At 53.0% G+C, this 25,487-nt stretch overlaps 1 protein-coding gene across 2 annotated transcripts; it reads right to left on the bottom strand.

Annotated features, from left to right (window-relative positions):
• Positions 1-357: 357 nt before the first annotated feature.
• Positions 358-24,305, bottom strand: LOC120761967 (pre-mRNA 3'-end-processing factor FIP1-like). Of its 2 annotated transcripts, XM_040083796.1 has the most exons (16): positions 24,212-24,305; positions 23,387-23,426; positions 20,425-20,509; positions 19,192-19,298; positions 18,416-18,474; positions 17,272-17,382; positions 12,930-13,060; positions 12,107-12,231; positions 11,048-11,153; positions 9,850-10,048; positions 8,929-8,955; positions 8,343-8,400; positions 7,801-7,856; positions 6,172-6,376; positions 4,500-4,658; positions 358-1,689 (listed from the first exon to the last, which is right to left on the bottom strand). In XM_040083796.1, exons 1-16 carry the CDS (start codon positions 24,303-24,305, stop codon positions 1,557-1,559), a joined length of 1,695 nt encoding a protein of 564 aa, XP_039939730.1. In that variant the 3' UTR covers positions 358-1,556. The 2 variants fall into 2 exon arrangements, with proteins under 2 accessions (XP_039939730.1, XP_058279256.1); XM_058423273.1 differs by lacking the exons at positions 23,387-23,426; positions 24,212-24,305 and adding an exon at positions 20,678-20,813.
• Positions 24,306-25,487: the final 1,182 nt, after the last annotated feature.

The raw sequence follows: 25,487 nt of genomic DNA, 5'->3' as shown, positions 1-25,487 counted from the left end.
CTGCCAGGAGGATTCCCTTGTTCCCTGCACACCCAGTGCCAGGAGCTGGCACTGCTGCAGGGGCAGGCAGGCAGTGACATCCCTAAATCTGGGCTCCACCGTGGCCGCAGAGGCAGGAGCACCCTGCAGCCTGATCCCAGCTAACCCTGCCTCAGTGCACACACGTTTCCCAGGAGCTCAAGCACATTAAAAAAACGCCATGAAAACCAAAAGCCGGCAGAAGCCCCAGCTCTCCTCCTCCTCCCCTGGGCTCTGCAGTTACAAACACATCACTGCCCTGCAACGATGCTGAGCCCAAACCAAAGGGCTCTCCTGGCACAGGTTGGACATTTCCCAGCACACCCAGGACTTCTGAGATTACAATACCAAAAAATACAGAACATTTCAGAACCATATTATTTCAAGACAAGTATTTCAGACAGTTTTAAATAACAAGTCAAAGGAAAATGCGACATTTGTGGGCTCACATGAACAGAAAAGTAGGATCCTAAGGACCAGACAGACCAAAACCCCTCAAAATTATTCCCCCCCAGAAACATCTCTGTTGCCCCTTCCCCAACCAATACTAAGTCCGAAGAAACTTTGGAATTTGACTAAATTTATTTTGGGATCTAAGGGAAAGGAATGCATTGGACAGGAGTGTTGGTGATACCCAAATAGAAACGCCAACCCCACGAGGGCAAACTGCTAACTGGGACCTGGTGTTCTCTACTGCACTCTAGGTTATTCAGTCAACTCATAGTAAAAAAAAAAGGAAATAAAATAGTTAAGTCAAAAGGAATTAAAGAGAAAATCATGCTCTTGCTATGGATCTTCATTGATTCCCCACGCAGAGGTGTAACACGACAGAGCTACCTTAGCCATGGATAAAAAAAGCCAGTTTTGGAGTCTCTGCACACACTGTGTGAACGCCCTCAGCAGCTTCTGGAAGCTGTCACATCCAGGCAGGCCCTGTGCCCACCTGGAGCAGAGCCTGCAGCTCCTCCTGACACGCCCAGCTGGCCACCGAGAGATCAGAAGCTGTTTTTGTAGCTATAAAGAAATTTATTCGGGGATGAGACCTTTCACTACTGGACACCAGACTCTAAGCTGGCTCCCGGGATCTAAATCACGCTTGTTCTTTGGACAATAAATTTCAAGTGGCACTTACTGTCCTAGTTCTCAAAAAGGAACGACGATGACAAAAAAGAACCAAGAACTCTGACCTAATTGCGTTAGTTTCAGCCGAAGCCATCTTCCATCAGAAACCATAGGATCTGATACACCAAAGTTCTCCCTGGGGATGTGGGTGAGTAGAGTAGCTCAGTGCTTTGTAACTAGTACTGCTGTATTGTCTCGTATCAAAACCAAACAGAAGAAGGAAGTTTTAAGGGCGCGCGCAGCCCCGGCTCCCGAAGCGCTGCCGGCTGTGCCGCGGCTCGCCCAGGCAGCCTCCTCCCTTCGAAAAAAGTAAAAAATAATAATAATAAAAAAAATCCCCTCCCAACCAAAGCATCACCAACGCCACGCTGGTTCCACAGGAGGGAGTTCCTGCCGAGGGCTGACCGGGGCCTGCCTCACTCCTTGGTGTCCTGCTCCTCGCCCTCCTGGGCACCGTCCTCGCTGGCCTCCTTCTCCTCCTTGCTCCGCTTGTTCTTTTTGTGCTTGTGGCGCCGGTGGCTCTCCCCCTCCTCGCTCTCGTGCTGCTTCCTGAGCAGGGAACAGAGGGGACAGAGCGACATCAGACACAGCTCTGCCACAGCAGGGACCCAGCCATGGGCACAGGGGCCCTGATCCCCACCCGCAGGAGCCACCTCAGCACCACCCAGGGGGTTCTTGTGACGCAGCAGCAGTGCTGCACTGCGGCTGTCACTGCCACACACTGCTACTGCCACTGCCACACAGTGCCCCTGTCACACACTGCCACACTGCTGCTGTGACTGTCACACACTGCCCCTGTCACACACTGCCACACTGCTGCTGTGACTGTCACACACTGCCCCTGTCACACACTGCCCCTGTCACACAGTGCCACACTGCTGCTGTGACTGTCACACACTGCCCCTGTCACACACTGCCCCTGTCACACACTGCCACTGCCACACACTGCCACACACTGCCCCTGTCACACACTGCTACTGTCACACAGTGCCACACTGCTGCTGTGACTGTCACACACTGCCCCTGTCACACACTGCCACACACTGTCACACTGCTGCTGCCACACACGGCCACACAGCTGCTGTCACACACACTGCCACTGTCACACACTGCCACTGTCACACACGCACTGCCACACACTGCCGCTGTCACTCACTGTTACTGCCACACTGCCACTGTCACACACTGCCACAGCCACACACTGTCACACTCTGCCACTGTCACTCCTGGCAGTGTCCACAGGGAACATCTCGGTGTTCTTCCAAGCGAGCTCCAACAATTCTGATGCAGCACCGAGGCTCAGAGGAGGAGTCCTAAACCCAAGATGTGTTTGCAACTTTCACTCCTCTGAACATGCTGGGGAAATCCCTGGACTAGAGGCAGCAAAGGGAGCAGTGGAGTGACAACAGTGTGGCTTTCCCCATGGGAGACAGATCCTGTTTCTGCTTCTGCTGACTCACACCTGACCTGGCTCTTCACTGCCTTCGTGCTTCAGACCTCCTTTATCTCAGCCCGTGTGCCAGGTGTGGGTGGGTAACTGCGGACGTTTACCCAGGCTTTGTGTGATGTGGGAGCAATCCCCTGAGCCTGTGCCCTGCTCCTCACAGCCAGCACAGCCCCAGGAGCAGCTCTGCCTCCCACCTGGAAAAGGGGGGAGCTCTGGTTTGGCCCCTCCTGGGAGGAGATTTTCTGCTGCTGCTCTCACGGGTTCAAAGGGAGCTCTCAGGAGCTGACCGTGGTGTGAAGGTGGCAGAGTTAAAGCACAGCCCAGAGGACAGGAACAAGCAGATAAATTTATCCCAGGATAAACTGTGACTGTGCAGGCACAGCTCCAGGAGCACAGACAGCATCAGGTGTACAGACCAATCCTTAGCACAGCTGGAATTCCAGTTTAGCAGCAGACACAGAACTGGCTGAACCTGGCTGAAAAGCTCCTGGCTTCAAGTAATTTTCTGACTGGTTTAATAAATGGTTTCACAGTCATTAAAGGCCAAAAAAAAAATAGGGAAAAATAAAAGGCTGCTGCCTCTCCACAAAACACCTTCAGCCACCTCGTGGCCAATGTGTCAGTGGTTTATGCTGGGACAGTGCGACAGTCCTTTAATACTGAAATCAGCGTCAGTGATTTCCTTCAGACTGCTCAGTTTGCAGGAAGCTGGAAATGAAACCCTTTCATCTGCAGATGCCTCAAACAGGCTCAAACCTCAGCGTGCCCCAGGCAGGGAATCCCAGAGTGGTTTGGGTTGGAGGGGACCATGGGCAGGATTCCTGCAGGGAGGTATCTACTCCAAGGTTTCAATTCTGAGTAGAGGAAGCTGAGAAATAACCCTAAAGCCAATGACTTGTTTGTCTGATACCAGCTCAGCTTCCAGTTGCTCTGTATTCAGTTTTTGTAACTCTCTTAGTCTTTCTTCCTATCATTTCGCTTCCAACCCTTCAGCAATCAGTCCTTCCTTGAAAACTTACTCATCTCCTTCAGGATAGAAACAGCCTTTTCCCTCAGTCACTACACAGGAGTTTTTCTGATACCAGTTTCAAAATAAGGATAATTACCTACAGAGCTGACAGGAATTTCACCTAAAAGAAGGGAGTTGAAGCATCAAGAAAAAAGAGCAAGAGCAAGTCATTAATGGGATGTGAAGTAACACAGGACCAAAACACAGGACCTGCCTCAGCCCAGAGAGCAGAGGTGCTGCTCTGCTGGGGACTGCTCTTCCACAAGCACCATCTGTGGCAAATCCGTTTTCTGCAGAAAAGCTGTGATTTCAGGACATGCTGCTGTGCCCCAGAAGTTTCACTTTTGTGCAGACCATCACCCCCTCACCATCAGGCTCTGGGCAAGAGCTCTGCTCCTCCTGCCCACGAGGCAATTTCTGAGTGCAGGCAGAAGGAAATTCTTCTCAGAAAGAGCGACTGGGCATTGGAATGGGCTGCTCAGGGAGGTGATGGAGTCACCGTCCCTGCAGATGTTTAAGGAAGGCCCGGATGTGGCACTCAGTGCCGTGGTCTGGGTGACAAGGCGGCGCAGGGCCGCGGGCTGGACTCTTACAGGTCTTTCCCAACCTAACTGACCCTGTGAGCTCTGCCCTGGCGCACAGGAGCAGCAGGACCAAAAGCTGACGCTTCTGTCACGGCCTTGCCCCTCCTTTGTGCGTGCTTTTGTTAAGATGGGGCTCTGCTGGGAGGCTGAGCCCAGCTCAATCCCTCCTTCACCCTCTGAGTGGGAACTCAACACCGAGCTCTCCCTTCCCTCCCCCAGAGGGTTCCTCCCCGCCAAGGCTCTCGGCCAGAGGAGCCAGGATGAGCCAGGCACACATTCCAGCCCAGGAACAGGGAACTGCTGCCCAGCAGCGACCGACCTGCGGGAGGATTTGTGTTTGCTGCCGTCGTCCTTGTCGCGGTGGCGGCGCTCGCGGTGCCGCTCCTCGCGCTCGCGGCTGCGGTCGCGGCTGCGCCGGTAGTCACGCTCGAAGTCGTAGCTGCGCTCGCGGCTGTAGTAGCGGTACCGCTCGTCGTCGCTGCGGGGACAAGGGACACGTGGGCGTGGGGACAAGGGACACGGGGACATGGTCCCAGGCCACTGGGCAGGGCTGTGACGGCTCTCACCAGCAGCAGCTGGCACCTCTGAGTGACCGGGGTGCTCCTGAGACCCCGGCAACAGGAACGCGGCGCACGCGCTGCTCTCACGGCTCTCCCTCCCCGCTGCTGCCTCTCCCTCGGCTCACACACCCCAGGGAAGCGCCCTTCCTTTTGTCTAAGGGGCTGCTTTCTTCCCCACCAGCTCAAAACATCCAACTGTGAGCGCGGCTTTGTGTCTGCACCTCTCCACCTGCTCAAAGCACCTCATCCAACCCCCAGGAGGGGGCAGGGTGTTCCCCAAACTGAGAACATCCCACACTCCCCTCTGCAGCCCCCTGGTCAACTTCTGAGAGCCAAAATCCGAAGGGTTAACAATTCCCTCCGTGGGAACAACACTCACACTTGGGAGAAAGCAAGAGATGTCGTTCTGACACTCCTGGAAACAAAGCTGGACAAACGAACGTGCAGGATCAATCTGCTGGGAGTGCTCCAAAGGACTGCCAGGCCGCTTGTCCTGCTTTGACCCGCACCAGGGTGCTCCACACCACCCAGAAATGTCAGCAATGTGCTCAGGAGTGCTGATCCCAGGCCTTGGCTCCAGCATGGAGCAGAACTGGGGGAGTCTCAGCTCTTCCAATTTTAGCAAGTTTGTCTTCTGTTCTCTTACCTCCCCTCCCCTCCCATCCACAGTGCCCAAAAGCTTATAAAGGAAAAAAAAATATTAGGAGCACATTGCCCTGTTTGCGCCCTCCCTGGGCTGGGAAGCTCCCCGACAGGAAGCAACCTGTGCCAGGAATGCACATTCTGATCATGTTTTGAATGATTATTGGCATTTCTGAGCCTGGAGCCTGCAAAACACAGATGCTGCTGCTGACTGAACACCAAAGGGAAGGGTTTGGGAAGTCTCTGCAGCCCAGCCTCCTCCTCAGATCAACACAGGGAGGCTCCAAGCCTCCCGTCCTTTCCCAAGTACTCTGTCACCGCTGTCAGCCGAGGTCACAGCAGCTCCCACCAAGGTGGTCTCTCCAGTCCTGCTCCCATTTCCTGGCTGACTCCCAGGGAATGGCACTCCCAGCCCCACGGGAGAGCGGAGCAGAGCAGGCTGTTTGTCCTTTGATCTGACAGTGACATTTAGAAGACAAGAAGCAGCAGCTCCTGCAGCCAGTGCTTCACACTGAGCTGCGAAACACTGAGTAAACACAGAGGGGCTATTTCATTGACTGGCCTCGTGGGAGAGCAAGAGGAACTGGTTCTGCTGGATTTAAACAAAAAACCCCAGACCCCCGAGACAGGAAATCAGCCAGTGACAGCGCTCCTGGTGTGTGCTGTAGTTACTGATGCAAAGGAGCTCTTCCCCAGACGTTCCAGAGAATTCAGCTGGTGTCCTGAACAACCCAGCCCTTGGCCACAGAGCCCGAGGTGCCCCAGGAGCAGCAGGAGGGCAGCACTCACTTGTTGTATTCACTGGTGGTGGGGGTGCGGTCGCGGTCCCGCTCTCGCTCCCTGTCGCGCTCCCTGTCGCGATCCCGCTCCCTCTCCCGCCTGGAGCCCGAGTATTCCCAGTGGCTGCTGCTGGAGCTGCTCGTGCCCTTGTCCACCGTGGTCACCCAGGGTGTGTGGGACGTGGAGATGGGGGGGTAGCTGATGAAACCTGAATCTGCAGCCAGAGAGCAGAACCCTCCATCATCCAGAGCACGCCCAGGATCCCCTCTGGCCCTCCCTTTCCAAAGATCCCCTCTGGCAGCAGAGCTGGATCCGAGGAGACAATGGCCCAGCTCCCTGCTGCCCTTCCCTTCCCTTCCAGCAGTTTGCTAAGAACAGGGAACTCCTTCTCCCTGAGGAGAGCACGAGAGCAGGGATTTACAGGCAGCACTGCACAGTCTCTGTCAGCCCGGGGCTCTCGGTCACGTACAAGCCCCCACCTCCAGAAGGTGCCTTCTGCTCTAGGGTGGCACCTGGGGAGGGCTGGGGGCACCAGCTCCAGGGAAGGATGGATGTCACCTGGGGAGGGCTGGGGGCACCAGCTCCAATGAAGGATGTCACCTGGGGAGGGCTGGGGGCACCAGCTCCAATGAAGGATGTCACCTGGGGAGGGCTGGGGGCACCAGCTCCAGGGAAGGATGGATGTCACCTGGGGAGGGCTGGGGCACCAGCTCCAGGGAAGGATGTCACCTGGGGAGGGCTGGGGCACCAGCTCCAGGGAAGGATGTCACCTGGGGAGGGCTGGGGGCACCAGCTCCAATGAAGGATGTCACCTGGGGAGGGCTGGGGGCACCAGCTCCAATGAAGGATGTCACCTAGGGAGGGCTGGGGGCACCAGCTCCAGGGAAGGATGACACCTGGGGAGGGCTGGGGCACCAGCTCAGCTGGAGCTGAGCAGGCAGAGCTGGAGCAGAGAGGTCGTATCCCAAAGCAGTGCCACAGCTGGCAGCACTGGAGGCTCCTCTCCTTGGGAAGGGCTGGCACTGCCACTCCTCCAACCCTGTCCTGTAGGCACTGCAGGGCTGCCTGGGCTGGCACTGCTCAGCACAGCCAGGAGCCACTCCTGGTCACCACAGGACTGGGACAGACTGGGGCTGCACCAGGGAAGGGAAGGGAAGCTGCTGAAATGCCAGCACTGCCCCTCCCGTTACAAACCCACAGGAGATGGTGCCTGCAGGGACAGGGTGAGGTGAGGAAAGAGGATTCAAAAGCTCAGAAAGGAGATGCCAAGCTCAGTAGCTGTGGATGGTTGTGCTAATCCCTGAGGGTGGGGGAAACGGGAGGGAATGTGAGTGAGGGTGAGCACATGTGTGTGCAAACAGCATGAGAACACACTGCCGAGGCACTGGGGAAGCTTCTCAGTGCTGGGGATCTGCCCCGGAACAGCGACCTGAGCCTCAGCACAGAACTGCATCACCACAGGTGCACAGCACTCAGTGCAGCACACCCAGCGTGTGCTCCTGACTGGGATCGTCTGGGACACAACAAGAGGCTGGAGCTGGAGCAGACATGATGTGTGCCAGCCCCAGGAAAGCCTGGGCTGCCAAGAACCAGGGAACAGAGGCAGCAGCAGCTGCACGTGTCCTGCCCGGTGCTCACCTGCGGAGTTGTAGCCAAAGGGAGGAGGCTGCCTGTTGTTGTAGCTGGCTGGCTGCCTTTGGGAGAGAAAAGGGGGTGAGTTACTGACATCAGGGACCCCCACAGCTCTGCCTGTGCTGCAGCTTCACCCCGTTTTTCCTGGAGGTCTGCGGAGCATTCTTACGGGAGTCCCATTACCAGAAATTCTCACGGGTTTTGCCACAGCTTCCAAACCTGCCCTAATCCTGCTGCCTGCCCTGGGAAAGCACCTCTGCTCACAAACTGCCTGGAGCACCTTCAGAGAAAGCATCTGCAGTGACAAATCATGCCATCAGCTACTCTAGGCTTTACCTAGATTTTACTGGCCCCTTCCTGTGCCTTGAATATGGCAAATCCAGGAGACTGCACAGAGGATTCCTGACAGGCTCTGCTCTCACCCCCACCCCAACCCAGGACCAGGCCACGCATCCCCAGCAGTTTGGGGACTGTGGACCTGTTCTCCTCCCTCCCTCCCTCCAGGGGAGCTGCTCCCATGGCGTGATCTTACCCAGGTGTGGTCTTACCCATCCAAGGTGGGGATGAGGAGAGCTGGTGGTGGTGCCAGAGGTGGTGGGAACAACCCTAGACACAGAAGGGGAAATCAGCACCAAGATCTTGCAGCTTCACAAGTGCTGCTCACTGTTAGAAACCATTAAAGCATCTTTTTACTCTAAACAAGACCATGTGTAAAATGGAATCATTTCCCTTCAGGGTAGGATCTCCTCCCCAAATTCACACCCTAAAGCTCTGTTAGGTTTGTAGGGATATGGGAAGGAAAACAAAGCAACAACTACCTTCTATTTTAATTTATAAATACTGAACAGAAGATTCATCAAGGAGTAACAACTAACTCTTAAAGGAAAAGTGGTTCTTGGGATGCAGACACATTGCATTCTGACCAGAATGCAACAATCCAGTGATTCTGACCTACAGTTTTTGTCACAACAGAAGATAAGCAGCTCGGGTTCAATGCTGAGTTGGAGTCTATGAATCTGAAATTAACTGTGCTCTAAACTGGTGCCACATTCTATTTCATGTTACTTAGTTCAAATACTCTGAACCTGTGTGATCAAAATTGCTGCTAGTTATTAGGAACAAGGTAACACCTACCTGGAATTGGACCTGGAGGTGGCAGGCCTGTGGGAAGAAGCAGGGAAAACAAGTGAGGACAACAGGGAAAGAATGGCCTATCTGTACTGCATGAACTCTCTGTACCTCAAGCTAAGCTTCAAAGCACAATTTTGAATAAATCTCAAATACTGGAGCAAACAGAGCAGCAGAAAAATTGGTGCCACTAAGTGGGAATTAGCCTATAAATTATGTAATTTCTCCAAATTATGACCTCTTTACCTTTGTAATTTAAAATGCTGCTGTTATCTTACACTGGGGAGCTCCTTTTCTGAGTGTGAACACAAAATCAATTGATTTTGTCTTCAGAAGAACTGAAGGAGCTGGAGAGGAGAACCTGCTGCAGGTTCCACTCCAGTGTGTCCATCTCGATTTTGCCAAGCATTTAATCTAAGGCAGCAGGAAAAGCTACCATGGAAAAATTACCAGGGAAAGGAACCTGTGAGTGCTGCAGTGAATCCTCCTCAGCCAGGAGTCACAGCATGAAGTGCTCCTGGTGCCTTCTCCAGAGCCTGGCTGCAGCTCCAGGACCAGGAGAAGCACAGAGTGTGGCCCCCTCACTTCAGCCTGGTGCATTTAAGCCACAAGCGACAGTTGTCAGCTTCCTCCAGAGAAACAGCAACCTGTTTCTTGACATTTATCAATAAAGCAAATGGATCAACAGCACTGGAAGGTTCCCTCAGGGAAACAAAGTCCAGAGGAGGTTTTTTTCAAGGAGCAGCTGCCATTTTTAAGTATTGAGGGCAAATATTACATCAGCTGATGGAGCCCAAACAAAGCCTGGCCAGGGGTAAGGATCTGTTCCCTGAGGGCTCACCCATCCCACTGCACTGAACCATCACACCTCTCACTTGCTGCCAGCCTGGGACATCCCAGCTGACGTTCCAGGGAGCGAACACGTACCTGGAGGATGCAGGGGAGGTGGAACAGAAGTCACTGGAGGAGGAGGGTGCAGGAAATGCGGAGGAGGAGGCCCGGCGAGCGGCGGAGGCGGAGGCCCTGCTGGTGGAGCGAACGGCTGCTGCTGAGGAGGCTGCTGGGGCTGGGAGGGCTGCTGGGGCTGCTGGGGGGGCTGGGGCTTACTGCCATGGTCTCCCAGCACCTTAGGGGGCACAGGAATGAGAAGAGAGCGTTTGAATCCCTTTGCCCCTGCAGCAGGGCCCTCACACCGCTGGCAGCATGACAACAGGACTGCGGCCATGCCTGAAGAGTGACCAAAATGCAGAGGCACCACAGGGACCTGAAGTGCAGCTGGCAGGGCTGGTGAGGGGGAGGAACAGCAAACAACCCTTTCCCTGCAAATTCTGTCTCTTAGGCAAACTCTTCTTGCTGGCAAAATGTGGAAAACTGACTACTAAAAAAATAAACGGACCACACAGCCATGAGAAAATCCCAAGGAATTGGGCCTAGGAGGGGAAAGGTTCCATGTTTAGGTTTTTCTGGCAAGTCAGCAGTGTTGGCAGGAGGAGGGTGGTTAAGAGAAGGGGGTTTGCAGATGCAGTCCTCAGACCCTGCAGCTCCCTGCCTAGGAACCAACCAGAACACTGTGGTCACACACTGGACAGGCAAGCCCAGAACTGAGACCAACTTTAAACCTAGGCTTTCACTTCTTACGGGGGACAAGTTCCAGTAACACAGGCCTAGGCTCAGTCTGAGGTGTGGGCTGCACCAACTGATTTGAGACTAAACGTTACTCTGAAGTACAGGGAAACACCAGCCCCAGGTACAACCCTTCACTGCAGATTTGAGGATTCCAGCAACACAGTGGAAGGGAAGGGAATAATCCACAGAAGAGATTCCCAGCTATACACTCCTAGGAATATTTTGGGAGAGCTGATAATGAAAGAACTCAGGCCTTACCATTCCTAAGGGAGACTGGTCTCTAAAGGACCAATCTGCCTCCTAGCAAGGCCAAGCTTTTAACCCAGAAATTAACTGAGCCTGCAGAAGGCAATGATCCATGCACACACCTCAAGAGGGTCAGTGTGCTACCTGCTGCTCTGCAGGTATGAACTGGGATACAGGAGCTCAGGAACACACAGACATTTGCCCAGGGCTCACCAGAAGTGCAATAAAATCAGCAATTTGTCAGAGGCTTTACCTGAATGGGGTTTTCCTCCGAGGCGTGTTTATCCCGGCGTCTCCCTTCCACCCTGCGGATCGTGCCTGCCTGGCCCCCGATCACATCAATGGTCCCACCCAGCTTCCTGGTACAAAGCACAGGCATCTTTTTAGGCTCAGAAGCACCACAAGGAGCAATTCTCCCTGCTGGCAGCAGATTTCTTGCACGTTTCCTTTCCCACCAGGGAAACATCTCTCAAATTGGGATGAGAAGCCAAGGAGAAGCCCGTTTGCATTCCTCAACAATTTCCCTCTGAGCAGGGCTGAGTTTGGGCTCTCAGAACACCCAGAAATGTGATCCAAAGAACCACCACGAACAGATGTAAAAACAGGGATTACACACCGGGACAGAAATGCCCCCAGAGTGCTCAAATCCAACAGACTGAGCAGAGCTTTAATGCTCATCCTTGAAGCACAGAGTCAGTTCCCAGACAAGGGGTAAAGTTGGGATTCAGGGCTGCTTTCTGCAAGGCAGGTGTGCAAAAGCTGTTTTGTGAATGAAGCAACAGCAACACCCCGAGCCCAAAGCTCTGGCTCGTCTGGTGTGTTCTCCTGAAGCTTTTGATTAAACCCCATCGATCTCCTAAGGGCCAAGCAGTTTCCCCAGCAGAGGCTGCCCCTCAGAATGACTCAGTTGTTTTACCACACATCCAGCAGCGTCGCACACAGGCTCAGGAACCAACAGCTCCTCTTATCCTCTGCCAAACTCGTAATCCACTTCCACTTGAGGAGGCAAAGATTAACATCGTGGGAGGAGGAATAAGCCAAGCAAGCACAAGCTATGTCAGCAGTGTGAGCCCTCAAAGCTGAGGTGTTTGCCTGGCTCCTTCCAGTCCCAGAGATGTGTCCCATCAGCTGGGATCCAGGATTCCCTCCCTGCACCAAGGAGGGGGGAGTGGGCAGGCAGGGGTTGCACTGCTGGAGGTGACACTGAGTGAGTGACCACAGCAGCTTCCTGCCAAGCTGAAAAGCTTCTCTTTGAGGCTTGAGGAGACTCAGACGTGCCCAGGTGCCTCCAAGAATAACATGCAGATCTTACCTGTTGGGAGGAGGCCCAGCCTTCATTCGTCCTCCCACCAGAGCCAAGAAGTCTGTTTTGAACTCTGTTTTGATGATGTTGTTTTCCACTTCTTTTTCAGCATTTCCTGTTCTTCCCTGCTGAACCTATGGAAGGAATAGTTAACACATGGGTGTTGTGCCCTTCTTTCAACTGAATGGAGCACCAGAGGTTAACCCTCAGCAAAAGAAAAGGAACAATCACAGCAACCTATTCTTCAGTCGAGGCATAGCTGTTTCTGTCAGCTAGTGGCCATTCCAGCCTCAGCCTGCCATCCACTGTGTCCCATCAGAGGTCCTGTTATGAGTTTAATAAACTCCTATCATTTTCCATGGAGTCACTAAGTCAAAACTGGAATGAACAATTTGGCTGGAGCTATGACAGCCACCACGGGCTCCTGCAAGGTTGATGGCCAAAGCAGTCTGCAAACACAAAAAGCTGCCACACCACTGCAGCAGGCACCAGCAGTGAGCACAACAACCCCAGGGGCCCAGCTCCCCTCCCTGCACTACTCTCATCCAGAGGGTTTTCCAAGCAGACGCCCCTACAACTCAGCTGGAAATACACTCCAGTCTTGCTGCTGTAGTGGTTCGAACCTGCCAGGCTGGTGGTATTCCTTCCACACAGAGAAGGTTTTCAACAGATATTTAATCTTTAAAGACTCATTTTTGTATTTCTCCTTGCTGAAAGGACACAGAAGAGTTCAGAACTAAGGTATCTCCTGCTCTTACACCCTCACTTCTGTGACTACAAACATGGTCCCAAGTTTTCCTGGAGCCAGGAGCAGGAGTCACACGTCACCCACCGTGATCTTGTTCTCAGTGCTGATGGGAGGAGCAGGGTCCAGCCCCAGCTGAAGCCGTCGCTGCTTTTCACAATAAGCTTTCCACGTTTCTTCATTGAATCCATAATTAAAGTAATCAGAAAGATCAGCACCTGGCAGAGGGAGCAGGAGTTAGCACAGAGGTTCTGCACACTTGCATTCTCAGGCTGTCCTTTAACTGCTTACATAAAGGGTTAAGGCAACAAGAGTTGTCCAGGGAGCCCAGCTTGTGCCTCTCCCTGTCAGAAAGCTGTGGGTGCCACACTGCACACAGGGGCTGCACCCTGGGGAGAGGGGACATGGCCTGAGCTGCACTGGGACCACTGGGACCCCTGGGACACACGGCACGGCACTGGGACACACGGCGCGGCACTGGGACCCTTGGGACACATGGCACTGGGACCCCTGGGACACACGGCAATGGGACACACGGCATGGGAACCCTGGGACACACGGCACTGGGACCCCTGGGACACACGGCACTGGGACCCCTGGGACACACGGCACTGGGACCCCTGGGACACACGGCACTGGGACCCCTGGGACACACGGCCTGGCATTGGGACCCTTGGGACACACAGCACGGCGCTGGGACACACGGCACTAGGACACACAGCACTGGGACCCCTGGGACACACGGCACTGGGACCCCTGGGACACACGGCACTAGGACACACAGCACTGGGACCCCTGGGACACACAGCACTGGGACCCCTGGGACACACGGCACTAGGACACACAGCACTGGGACCCCTGGGACACACAGCACTGGGACCCCTGGGACACACGGCACTGGGACACACGGCACTGGGACCCCTGGGACACACGGCATGGGAACCCTGGGACACACGGCACTGGGACCCCAGGGACACACGGCACTGAGACCCCTGGGACACACGGCACTGGGACACACGGCATGGGAACCCTGGGACACACAGCACTGGGACCCTTGGGACATACGGCACTGGGACCCTTGGGACACACGGCACTGGGACACACGGCATGGGAACCCTGGGACACACAGCACTGGGACCCTTGGGACACACGGCACTGGGACACACGGCACTGGAACCCTTGGGACACATGGCACGGCACTGGGACACACAGCACTGGGACCCCTGGGACACACGGCACTGGGACCCTTGGGACACACGGCACTGGGACACACGGCACTGGGACCCTTGGGACACACAGCACGGCCGTGGGACACACGGCACTGGGACCCCTGGGACACACGGCACTGGAACCCTTGGGACACACGGCACGGCCGTGGGACACACAGCACTGGGACCCCTGGGACACATGGCACTGGGACCCTTGGGACACACAGCACGGCGCTGGGACACACGGCACTAGGACACACAGCACTGGGACCCCTGGGACACACGGCACTGGGACCCCTGGGACACACGGCACTAGGACACACAGCACTGGGACCCCTGGGACACACAGCACTGGGACCCCTGGGACACACGGCACTAGGACACACAGCACTGGGACCCCTGGGACACACAGCACTGGGACCCCTGGGACACACGGCACTGGGACACACGGCACTGGGACCCCTGGGACACACGGCATGGGAACCCTGGGACACACGGCACTGGGACCCCAGGGACACACGGCACTGAGACCCCTGGGACACACGGCACTGGGACACACGGCATGGGAACCCTGGGACACACAGCACTGGGACCCTTGGGACATACGGCACTGGGACCCTTGGGACACACGGCACTGGGACACACGGCATGGGAACCCTGGGACACACAGCACTGGGACCCTTGGGACACACGGCACTGGGACACACGGCACTGGAACCCTTGGGACACATGGCACGGCACTGGGACACACAGCACTGGGACCCCTGGGACACACGGCACTGGGACCCTTGGGACACACGGCACTGGGACACACGGCACTGGGACCCTTGGGACACACAGCACGGCCGTGGGACACACGGCACTGGGACCCCTGGGACACACGGCACTGGAACCCTTGGGACACACGGCACGGCCGTGGGACACACAGCACTGGGACCCCTGGGACACATGGCACTGGGACCCTTGGGACACACAGCACGGCGCTGGGACACACGGCACTGAGAGCCTTGAGACACACGGCACTGGGACACACGGCACTGAGAGCCTTGAGACACACGGCACTGGGAACCCTGGGACAAACAGCAATGAGACACACGGCATGGGAACCTTGGGACAAACGGCAGGGCACTGGGACACATGGCACTGGGACCCTCGGGACACACGGCACGGTGCTGGGACACATGGCACTGGGACACACGGCAGTGGGACCCTCGAGACACACGGCACTGGGACCCCTGGGACACACGGCACTGGGAGCTCCCTGCAATCACTTTATTCACCAGTCTGATTTTTTCAGGCTGGTTTCTTCCAACACATGAGCCGAGTGCTGGGCGCAGCACAGGAGCGACAGTTCCAGCCCCCAGCACAAAAATGGGGTGGAGCCACAGAACCTTTTTTGTGGCAGAATTAATCTCACACATTCCCTTCCTGACCATCAACTGCCTTTGCTGTTTTAAGAGGAGATTCTGGGGCGCTCATTTTGGGAAAGGCAGCTAAAGTGGAAGGTTTTTATTGATGCATCCCAGACTACACAATTAATTACAGTACAGTCACAAGCCTCAACAGCCATCCCAGAGTGTTATCTCCCACTGCCAGTCCCCTGTGCAATGTGCTAATTCAGCACAAGCGTTTCTGAATAACAGAGGTGACCACAAACTGCTTGCCAAGAAACCAGAGATGCAGAGGGGCAATCCCAGCTGCAGGAATTCCAGGAGCACTCCTCCCACCTCCCACACTACAAAGCACCTCCTGCCCTGCTGAGGTGTCCCTCAAACATCCCCCACGCAAAGATATTCCTACACAGACCAACTCCAAAACAAAATGCTGCTACAAGAGCGAAGCAGAACTGTGCCCCAGCTGAGCTTGGTTTAACTGTGAGGTCTAAGCAGTGAGGTTCATCTCTTGGGCTGGCCACTCTTCCTGCTGCACCAGCCAAACATGCAAACTGCACCCACACCAACTCAGCAAGACATTTACTGGTCGATTTTATCAGCCTCTATTTCAGACCTCTATTAGTTCTTCCACACAGGGTTTCTCCTTCCTCTCCCTCAAAGACATACCAAGCTGCTGAACAATTAACTGTAAAGGATATTAACTTGAAAGGCTGTTGAGTAATGAGCTACTTGCTATCTAAAATAAACTTACAGACCACACAGCTCTGCAGAAATCTTCCCTCTGTTGCATTCCAACACTGTTTTAGGGCCAGCTGGCTCTATTTTGGTCCAGGGATGACAGCATGACCACAACCATGCCCATGCTTTATCTCTGAACTTCACTGTATTCTTTCTAACTCGTTTTCTTCCCATTCCCCTCTGTCTCACTTTGCACTCAAGGAGAAATCCCTGCAGAAGAAAAGCTTCTGTTCCATTCTGCCTGCACTGTCTGCAGGGTGCTTTGGCGCTGGTTTGATACCTGGACATGCCCATGGAGCTTTCAGTACTGGAGTGCCCTTCATGTGGGCAGGAGAAACCCAGACCACACCACAGGCAACCTCAGGAAAGCTCTCCTTACTGAGCACAGCAATACTGCTGAGAGAAAAATAAAATACTGGGGCTGGCAGGGAGAATAATGATGGCTGAGAAAAGGCAAGTGGACTTTTTGTTTCAGCTGACGTTTCATCAGAGCACATTTTATGGGAGCAGCACAGCAAAAATCTGGATGTCTAGTTCCTTCAGTTACTTCTGTTTCAGAAGAAAAACAGCAGCTGATTTGTAGCATCCTACAGCTGTAAGAGGAGAAACCTCCCTCATACAAACAAGTGTGGGCAGCCCCAAGACTCAAATGAGGAGGGAGCACAGGGACAACTCGGGGCTTGGCCTGGGGACACAGAACAAGCTCCTGCACAGGAAGAGGAAAACAAATATCAACACTCAAATCCTGACCCCCACTCAGCTGCCTTTAAGGCCAAACATTATTGGACTGGCATCAGTGCAATGTTCCCGGGAAGCAGGGAATTAATAAAATAGACCATTAAAAAAAAATAGCCGTTCCCTTCGGGGAAGTTCAATTACTAGAATAAATGCAACCCAATTTTACGTAGAGCATGGCTTGTTCAATCAGTAAATGCCATTGATTGTCTAGCCAGGCACCAGAGGCTGAGCACATTGTTCCAGCTTCCCTGTTCCCTGGCAACAATAAATGGACAGAAATTACATGTGAAAATAAAGAGACACAACTAGAACTGCAGAAAATATTTACCACAAGGAACTGTGAGGCCTCACCTGGCTTCCTCCATGGTTTGTCTTCAAACGAATCCAAATCCACTTCTATCACAGGCAATCCATTTATGTTCCCTGCGGCATCCAAGTCAATACCTTTGGGCTGCAACTTGGCTTTGGGGAGAAAGGAACTGTTACAACTTTTAACGCAACGCCTTTAATCCACCCCTCTGCTGAGCAAATTATTCCAGCAAAAACAAAGCACTGCAGTGAATTAATCACCGGCTTTGCAGCACGCAGGTAACCACAATCAGCTTTTTAATAAAAAGGACTCCAGCCACTCCATAAACAAACAGGGTGTGCAGCACCTGCAGCTGAACAGCAGAGAAGCAAATTCAACCCAGATTGGTACCACAGACAGAGTAAATCATTAGGACATGCATGGAATTTACCCCGAATGAAAATAAAATGGAATTATTTTTCTCCCCAGGCAAAGTATTTGTTTTCCCCTATGAAGACAAACACGATTTCTCATAACAAGAGACTTTTTCAGGATCAGTCTTTAGTGGACTAACAGGAAGTCTGCAAAAATCTGTCAGGTACAGAACCTACAAGGGGAATTTGTTCTTATTTTCTCAATCAGAAGATAATTCATTTGGATAAAGCAATTAGTGGAAGGCAGTAGATGAAGCCCATGAAAGAAAAGTCTCACATATGTGGAAGGACAGAATCCAAGACTCAGTTTACATTAGAAACCAAACTGAATGGTGTGGAAAATTTCAGCAGCCAAATAAGCACAGCTGATACTCAAGGCCAGAGCTTGTTTCTTTCAGCATCTTACACTGCAAGTAGCTCAGGACACTGAGCTCCAGTCCTTCTCCAGAGCTGCAATGCTCAGCCCCAGTGCAACAATATATTTTAGAAATATTCTGTGGTTTTACTATAAAGGTATCAACCAATATGTTTTTTTCTTAGTTTAAATAGAATTATAATCACCTTGCTCAGTGATGGGTAATTAAATCACTCCATTGCATCCTGCCACCTCAGACTGTGCTGGAAGCACTGATTTTTAGGAAATGCACTTCCTGTTCCTGGTTTATACCAATTCTATATCCTTTCAAACAGAGCAAAACTTGCAGCTGCTGCAGCTGTCAGTGCCAGGTAGGTGGAATACTGCGAAGGTGAAGGATAAAAATAACAGCAATACCTGAAGCTGATGCTCCATAGCCTCTACCCGTTTTTAAGTTTAGATTCATAGGAGTTCCCCTATTGGAAAAGAATCACTACGTTGGCATTTGAACAAATTACTTGGCTAAAGATTCTCATGCAAAATATATCCAAGCCCTGACACCCTTCAGGAGATGCTTTCGTTCACCTGGGTTTGCTATTCAGAGTCATCCATCAGAGTGAAACCACCTCTACAACAAGAGAAGGAAATTATCCATACAGTGGAAAAATCAGAATATGCAGCAAAGCACAGGTAAGTCGTTTGTGCAAGAGGAAGGCAGCTAGCAGCAAGCAAAAGTGCTGTCTTATTAGTTTTATTCAATGCACATTAGGCAGAGTTGTAAAAAATGTAATTTCCTGCTTCTCAAATCCAGCCTCGCCATTTCTGAGCCACAGAAAATCAGACAGCTGGAAATTAGTAAATTCACAGCTTATGCAAATTCTTAGCAATACAGATTTTGGTTCTGGAAGTTTTCACAGATGAGTTAAACTCAACTTCCCATCTTTGATTCTGCCCCAGGGAGCCCAGGAATTAGTAAGTTAATTTTCCAGCAGCAGCCCCACGGATTATCCTTCCCATTTTACAGATGGATTCTCCAAGAAGCAATTGCAGGGCAGAGCTGCCCATCAGCTCCTGAGCCCACTGTGTGTTCTGGCCACTGCTCCCAGGAGCCAGAGCAGCTCCCAGCTCATCCCCTTTGCATGCCAACGTGCTGGGATCCCTGAGCCCCAGATCCCCACAGCCTCAGTACCCACATGTAGGACGGCGCTCCCGTCTTGATGTTGCCAATTGTGACCTTCACGTCATCGTCGTCGCTGTCGCTGTCACTGTCATCCTCATCATCCTCACCACTGGGAAGGGCCTGCAACAGCACAGTCACACAGGAGCTCATCAGTACACACAGCTGAGAATTCTCCAGCGCAGCCAAATCTCAGGAAGCTTCTAGAACAGCCTCCAACAACAATGGGCAGCTGCTCACAGAGAAACTCCCGCGCCCTTTGAAGATTTGGCTCTACATGAAATTTGGGGCAATATTTTTGAATGTGGGGAAGGTTGAGTTCAGTTCTAAGACTTTTACCACGTCCCTCAGCTCCTCTGTCCCACCCTTTTTGAGAGCTGGGGCTTTTCTGACACACCTCTTTCACAAGGGCCATGGTCAAAGTACACAACCACAAATGAAAACCACCAAAATACATTCAGCAGGCTTCACCCAAGAACCTCAAGGCAAATATTCTCTCACCACAATTTCTGTTGTAGGGAGCTGCTGAGGAGCTTGGTTTGGCTGATTTAGCACAATCAGCCCCCAAGTCACTCCACTTTACAGATCTGACTCCAGTGCAACCCCAGTGCTGGGCACAAACGTAAAGGAATTGAAAAAGGAATCTTCCAGATCTGCAGCGAGTGCAGTCTTGTGAGAAGCATGAGCTGAATTAGCACCTCACCCTACATGAGGAAGGTGTTCCTCACCCTCCCTCCTTTTCCACAGCACACGGGCCTGTCAGAACCCTGAATGAACTCTCTTGATGTGGCTGAACAGCGGCAGAACACAAACCCATCAAAGAGTTCAGGAGAGGAGAGTGGGGAGAAGCAACCCTCCTCCTCCCCTTTCAGCACTGAGCCACCAGACTGCATTCTAAGAGGTCTGAGTCTGAACCAAAACTGATTCCCAGCACCTTGGGCTTTCTATCCCAGAGTTTCCCATATTTTATACGTCCTTGTGAAGTCACACTGAGCTGGAACACATCGTTCTGCTTTTCCTACAGCATCAGAGACCCCGATCTGCCTCCTGTGAGTGTGAGCAGACCTGCACTGGAGCTCCCTCCCCACCACTCAAGGTAGGATGACAAGAGGAAGGTGTTGCTTTGGGAATGGCAGGTAGAACACTGCAAAGATCAGGTATCAGGCAGTACCAGGATCTTCACACCCCTACTTGTCCCCAGGAGTGCTGCAAAGCACAGACATCCCCAGGTGGGCAGCGGGACACGTACGTGCTGGGACATCTCTCTGTCCTCGCTGTTGACGGGCCGGCTCTCCTGGGGAGCATCCTGCAGAGGGTGAGCAGATTCTGTGTGTCTGGTGAAGGGGACAGAGAAAACAAAGTGACCATGACACAGAAGAGAAAGCGGACGAGCCCAGCCTAGAGGGTCACCTACAACCAGTTCTAAAGCCTTTGCCCAGGTGACTTTCACACAATGCTTTATTCTTCTTGTGTGTTTGTTCTGTTGGAATGTGCTCAACTACCTGACAAAAAAATCCATCCTCCTGGCTTGGCTTTGCTTTTGCTGGGAAGAATCAGTTTCACACATCCAGAGAGCACCTGACAGCACTCAACAGCTCAGTGGCAGCTGGCTCAGCTCGGATTTGGCACAACCACAACTGATAAGAATAAGACCATAATCAGCAAAATTTCACCTCCTCCTTAAGGATGCTAATAATTACACATGCATTTAGTCAGCAGCAAAGGCATCTGTCCCAGAGAAATTAAGGAAAAAGTTATTTTAGTGTTTCTACAAATAGTTTACAGTGAGTAGTTAAAATTCCAAAAGGGAAAGTCAAATAATTATGCACCCATTCTTCTCAATCGTTACAAATTAGTCCTGATGAAACAAAGGTCAGGTTTGGATTTACCTCCAGTTTAAGAGTTTGTACAAATGTTAGCATTGTTTATTGCACCGGTCAAGCGAGAAAGTGGAAACGATGTACACATGCTAGAAAAGAGTGTGCCAAGTGTTACAGAACTGAAATACAGAGAGCTCATTTGTCTCTAATGTCAGCTAAAACTTGGTAGAATTTCAAAATAATTCTGAGTTTTTTCAAGAGAGACAATCAGAACAGCCCAGGCCAAGCAAACTCCATTCTCCACCAGTGCTTTGTGGAGATGCTGCCATTAATTTAAAATCCCACATCAGACAACAAACATCCACAGGATTGTCTTCAAGAAGGAACAGGAAACAACCCTCAGAATCCAGACACTGGTCACATCAAAGCCACCTCACAGCGACACGAGACACCAAACAAGAAAGGCAAAATAACACAACCCAACTGTTACTGAGTTAATTTTAACCCTAAAATTAACCCTAAAACAAAGGACAAACAACCCGAGCATAACTGAAGCCCCGTGTTGGGAAAGTCCCATACACAAAGAAATTCATCAGGCCAAGATCAAAAAGAGGGCTGAAGGTTGGGCAGCAGACCAAGCACAGGTCCCATGGGTGCCAAGTTCCTGATGTGACACCTGCACACACTCTCAGGTATTAAAAGGCAGCCAAGATGTCAGAGGGAAAATCAGCCCCCAGGCATTTCCATGCTGCAGGCACAGGCTGTGACATGAGGACCAAAGCATGGACCACTGGAGAAAATCTCTGTGATGGATCTAAAAACTTTCTGGATTCAGTCCAAGCAAATCAGCATTGACCTCCACCCCTAAATCTCCTTCAAACTCTGAGGTAACTGCGTTCAGGAAGAGTGACAAGTGTTACCTTTAGCTTCAAGTCACATGAAGCACCTGTGGGTGTGCATTAAAATGCATGAACGGGAGTTCAGAGAAACACCTGGGAAGCAGAAGCCTTTCCCTAACCTCTGTGCTTCCCAGGAATGAACCACCTGACAGGTCCCCAGCAGGGTCTGGGCACAGGAAAACGTGGCAGAGATTGCACTTCCCCAGAATGCCAACATAATCCTGGGCACGGCTGCCAGCACAGCATCCTGCAGGCATCTAACACGTCCCTCAGGCTCAGGAACGTCAATGACGCTGCATCCCAAACTCTGCAGGTTTCTGCTTCCTGCCTGGGCACAAACACTCCACACAAGCCAGCTGTGCATCCCTGGAGCTGCAGCTGCTGACAGCAGAGCAAACAAAGAGGCATTTTTCTTAAAAGACCCCACAGCTCTTCGTTTAGGTAGATTCTCCTTGTGCAACAAAGAAATAACGGGGAAAAAAGTAAAAAGATGGGGAAAAAAAGAGAGCCAGCATGGCCACTAATATTCTTCCTTCCTGCATTTTGCAGTTATTGGAGACAGTTGGTGGAAATTCAGATTTTTAGTCCTGCTTGTAAAGTAAAATTACATTCAGATGAACGTGACAAGGAACAGCAGATTTATGTAAAGCAGCTGTAAACTTCTGTCTAAAAGTTGTTCCTCCTCACAAAGCTCATTTGATGTTTTTAGGTAACAATTTACCATGTTTTTTACTACTTGTTTATTTGAACAAGTTTTCATATTCCTTAAGCACAGATGTAGGACAGTATCTGTAACAACCTCAACATTCCAGACACTGAATCAGCAACGACAATAAACACTAAACTGAACTTTGGAAGGGGTGAACACACACAAGCCCACTGAAAACCAAGCCTTCTGAAAAATGTTACATTTAAAATGGCAAACAGGTAATCCTGTGCTGAGACCAAGCTCTGCTGGTGCAAAACACACAGCTACAAACAGAGAGGAAATATAACCCAGGACAGACAATCCCTTCCACACACAGAGAGCCAAACTGACCATTGGTTTTATCTCCAAGTCTTACATCACTTGAGAGATCTCCCAGAATGTGGTGGTTTGAGCACCTCAGGATTTTAACCTCAAGGTTTTTACCTTTCCCAGACCAAAGCACAGGCCAGTTTTACCAACGCCAGGCCAGCACAAAGCCAACTCTCAGGGCATCATTTTTTCCAGGAATTAAACTGGAAAATAGATCTGGCTTGAAACTAATGGCTGAGAGAAAAAAAAGAGCTAAAAAGTTAGTTCTAAGTCAAACCAATCCACTCATCCAGTTCAGCTTCTACATCCATAAATGCCTGCCACCCCCAGTGGGATGATGCCATGGGATGGGGAAAGGACAGGCTGCTGTTCTTGGCAACAGAACTGCTCTAAAGCACTCCTGAAGCTCTGCTCAACAAGGCTCATTCTTTACACCATGGACTGTTGTAATGAATAAACAGCCTGAGGACTCACCCAGAAATTGGTCCATCTTCTTGCTTAGCAGTGGTGTCATCTGCAAAAACAACAATAAGAACAAAGGAATTATTCAAGTGAAAGGAAAAAAAGCTAAATTCAAGCACAAAACGCATCACAGGTACAGAAACACCCAGTGGTGCCAAGGCATTATAACCCCAATGCTCTCTTTTTAACAAAGTTCAGCTAGAAATGGAACAACTAAAAATAAACCCAACCCAACAAACACCACCCATCTGCAGAGGTGATGTCTCACAGCAAACATAATTCAAAATATATATCCTAAGTCTAAGAGAACAGAGACAACTACTGGAGAGGAACTGAAGTCACCTATGAAAGTCTCTACACGTAATTTTAACGTGCCAGGGAGGAGGAAACATAAAAGCACTCATGTGGAAAGCCTATGGGGAGGACAAAGACGTTTCAATCATGTCCTGTGGTTTATACCGGCCACATCCCAGTCCCGTTAGCCCAGGGGTTCACAAGGGTTGGGTAATTAGCGAACTGAAACTCTTAACAAAGCATCGCGTTAACCTCCCCGCATCAGCGTTACTGGTTAAAGGACAATAACACACCGCCACCGGCCCAGCAAGAGCCGCTCAAGCGCTCCCGAGGGGAGGCCGGGGGCGGACGCGGGTCCCACCTCCGGGGCCCGGGGGCAGAGGCCGGTCCCTCTGAGGAGGCCCAGGGCGAGATGCCGGTCCCTCCCTCCCGCGGGGCCGCCCCCGGTCCCGCACGGCCCCGCAGCCGGGGGCGGCCCCGAGGCGGGGCCGGGCCCGCTGCCGGCCGGGGCCCCGCGCTGCCCCCGCGGCCGGCGGTACCTACCCCCGTACAGCCAGTGCTCCTCGTCCTCCTCCGCCTCCAGCGGCGCCGCGCCCGACACGGCGCCGGCGGCCGGCGGCTCCAGCTCGGTGGCCATGGCGGCCGCGGGGCTGCGGGGAGCGGCGGCGGGAGGAGGAGGAGGAGCGGCGGCGGCCCCGCTCGGCTCCCGCCGGGCCCGGGCGCGGCGCTCGGGCGGGGGTTCGGCGGCCGCCCTACGGCGCCGCCATTGCTCCTTCTACGGCGGGAGGGGGGGCGAGACCCCCGGCGTGGGCGCGCAGGGCCCCAGAGCCGCCCGCCCCGCGCTGCCGGGCCCCAGAGCCGCCCGCGGCGTCCCGCCGGGCCCTAATGCCGCCCGACCGCCCCGCAGGGCCTTAGCGCCTCCGGCTTCACGGAGCCCCGGAGCCGCGCTCACGGCCCCGCCGGGCCCTAACGCCGCCCTCAGAGCCCGCCGGGCCCCGGCGCCGCTCGCCCGCCAAACCCGCCCCGCCAAGCCCGCGCGCATGCGCGGTGCGGGGAGCGCGGCCCTGCCCGCGGCCCCTCGCTCGGGGAGCTCGCCACAGAGCGGTGTTCCGCTCCGGGCCCTCGGCTCTCGCAGCGCTGCGGCCCGCGGCAAGGAGCGCGGAGGGTGAAGAGCCCGAGCTGCCGCCGCGGCGCCTCCCGCTCGGAGCTCCCCGGGAAGGGCGTGAGGAGTCCCGCAGGATCGCCGAGGAGGCGCTGGGAAGGGACGGAGAGCACGGAACGCCGCTCCGCGTCACTGCTGGCAGCGCAGCGGTGCTCCCGAACGGCTGGGGACGCATTCGGCACTGTCTGGGTGGGGTTCGCACCTCCCAGGTCTGGCTGGGCAGCTTCTCGGTGAATATTGTACTTCACAGCCTGGAGCTGCAGCGCCTGAGGCTCCTTCTGCAGCTCCATCTGGGAGCTCCTGTTCGGAGCATCACCCTCTCCTCCTCCAGGGCCCTTAACTCCATCAGTACCACAGGGAAACAAACTTAGAACAAGCAGATTTTCAGCACTAATGCTCACAAAAACTAGAGAGAGTCCTGAAGCAAGTTACTTTTTCCATGCAATAAACAGTGCCAGAAAAATCCTGGATTTAAAATGTTCCCTCTCCGCCCTGTGGTTTGGGTGTGGTTCATTCCTGCTCCTTGTGCCCTGCTGGATCCTTCACTGGGAATGCTGAATGAATACTCACCGCAGGAACTGGAATAGCAATTGGACATCCAAAAACCACCGGGAGTTGATGAGATCCCTGGTAATACCCATGGATCCAGGTTAGCTC

Source organism: Hirundo rustica, chromosome 21, assembly GCF_015227805.2.
Source record: "Hirundo rustica isolate bHirRus1 chromosome 21, bHirRus1.pri.v3, whole genome shotgun sequence".
In the NCBI taxonomy this organism is placed as follows: domain Eukaryota; kingdom Metazoa; phylum Chordata; class Aves; order Passeriformes; family Hirundinidae; genus Hirundo; species Hirundo rustica.
This window is presented reverse-complemented; position numbering and strand designations above follow the sequence as displayed.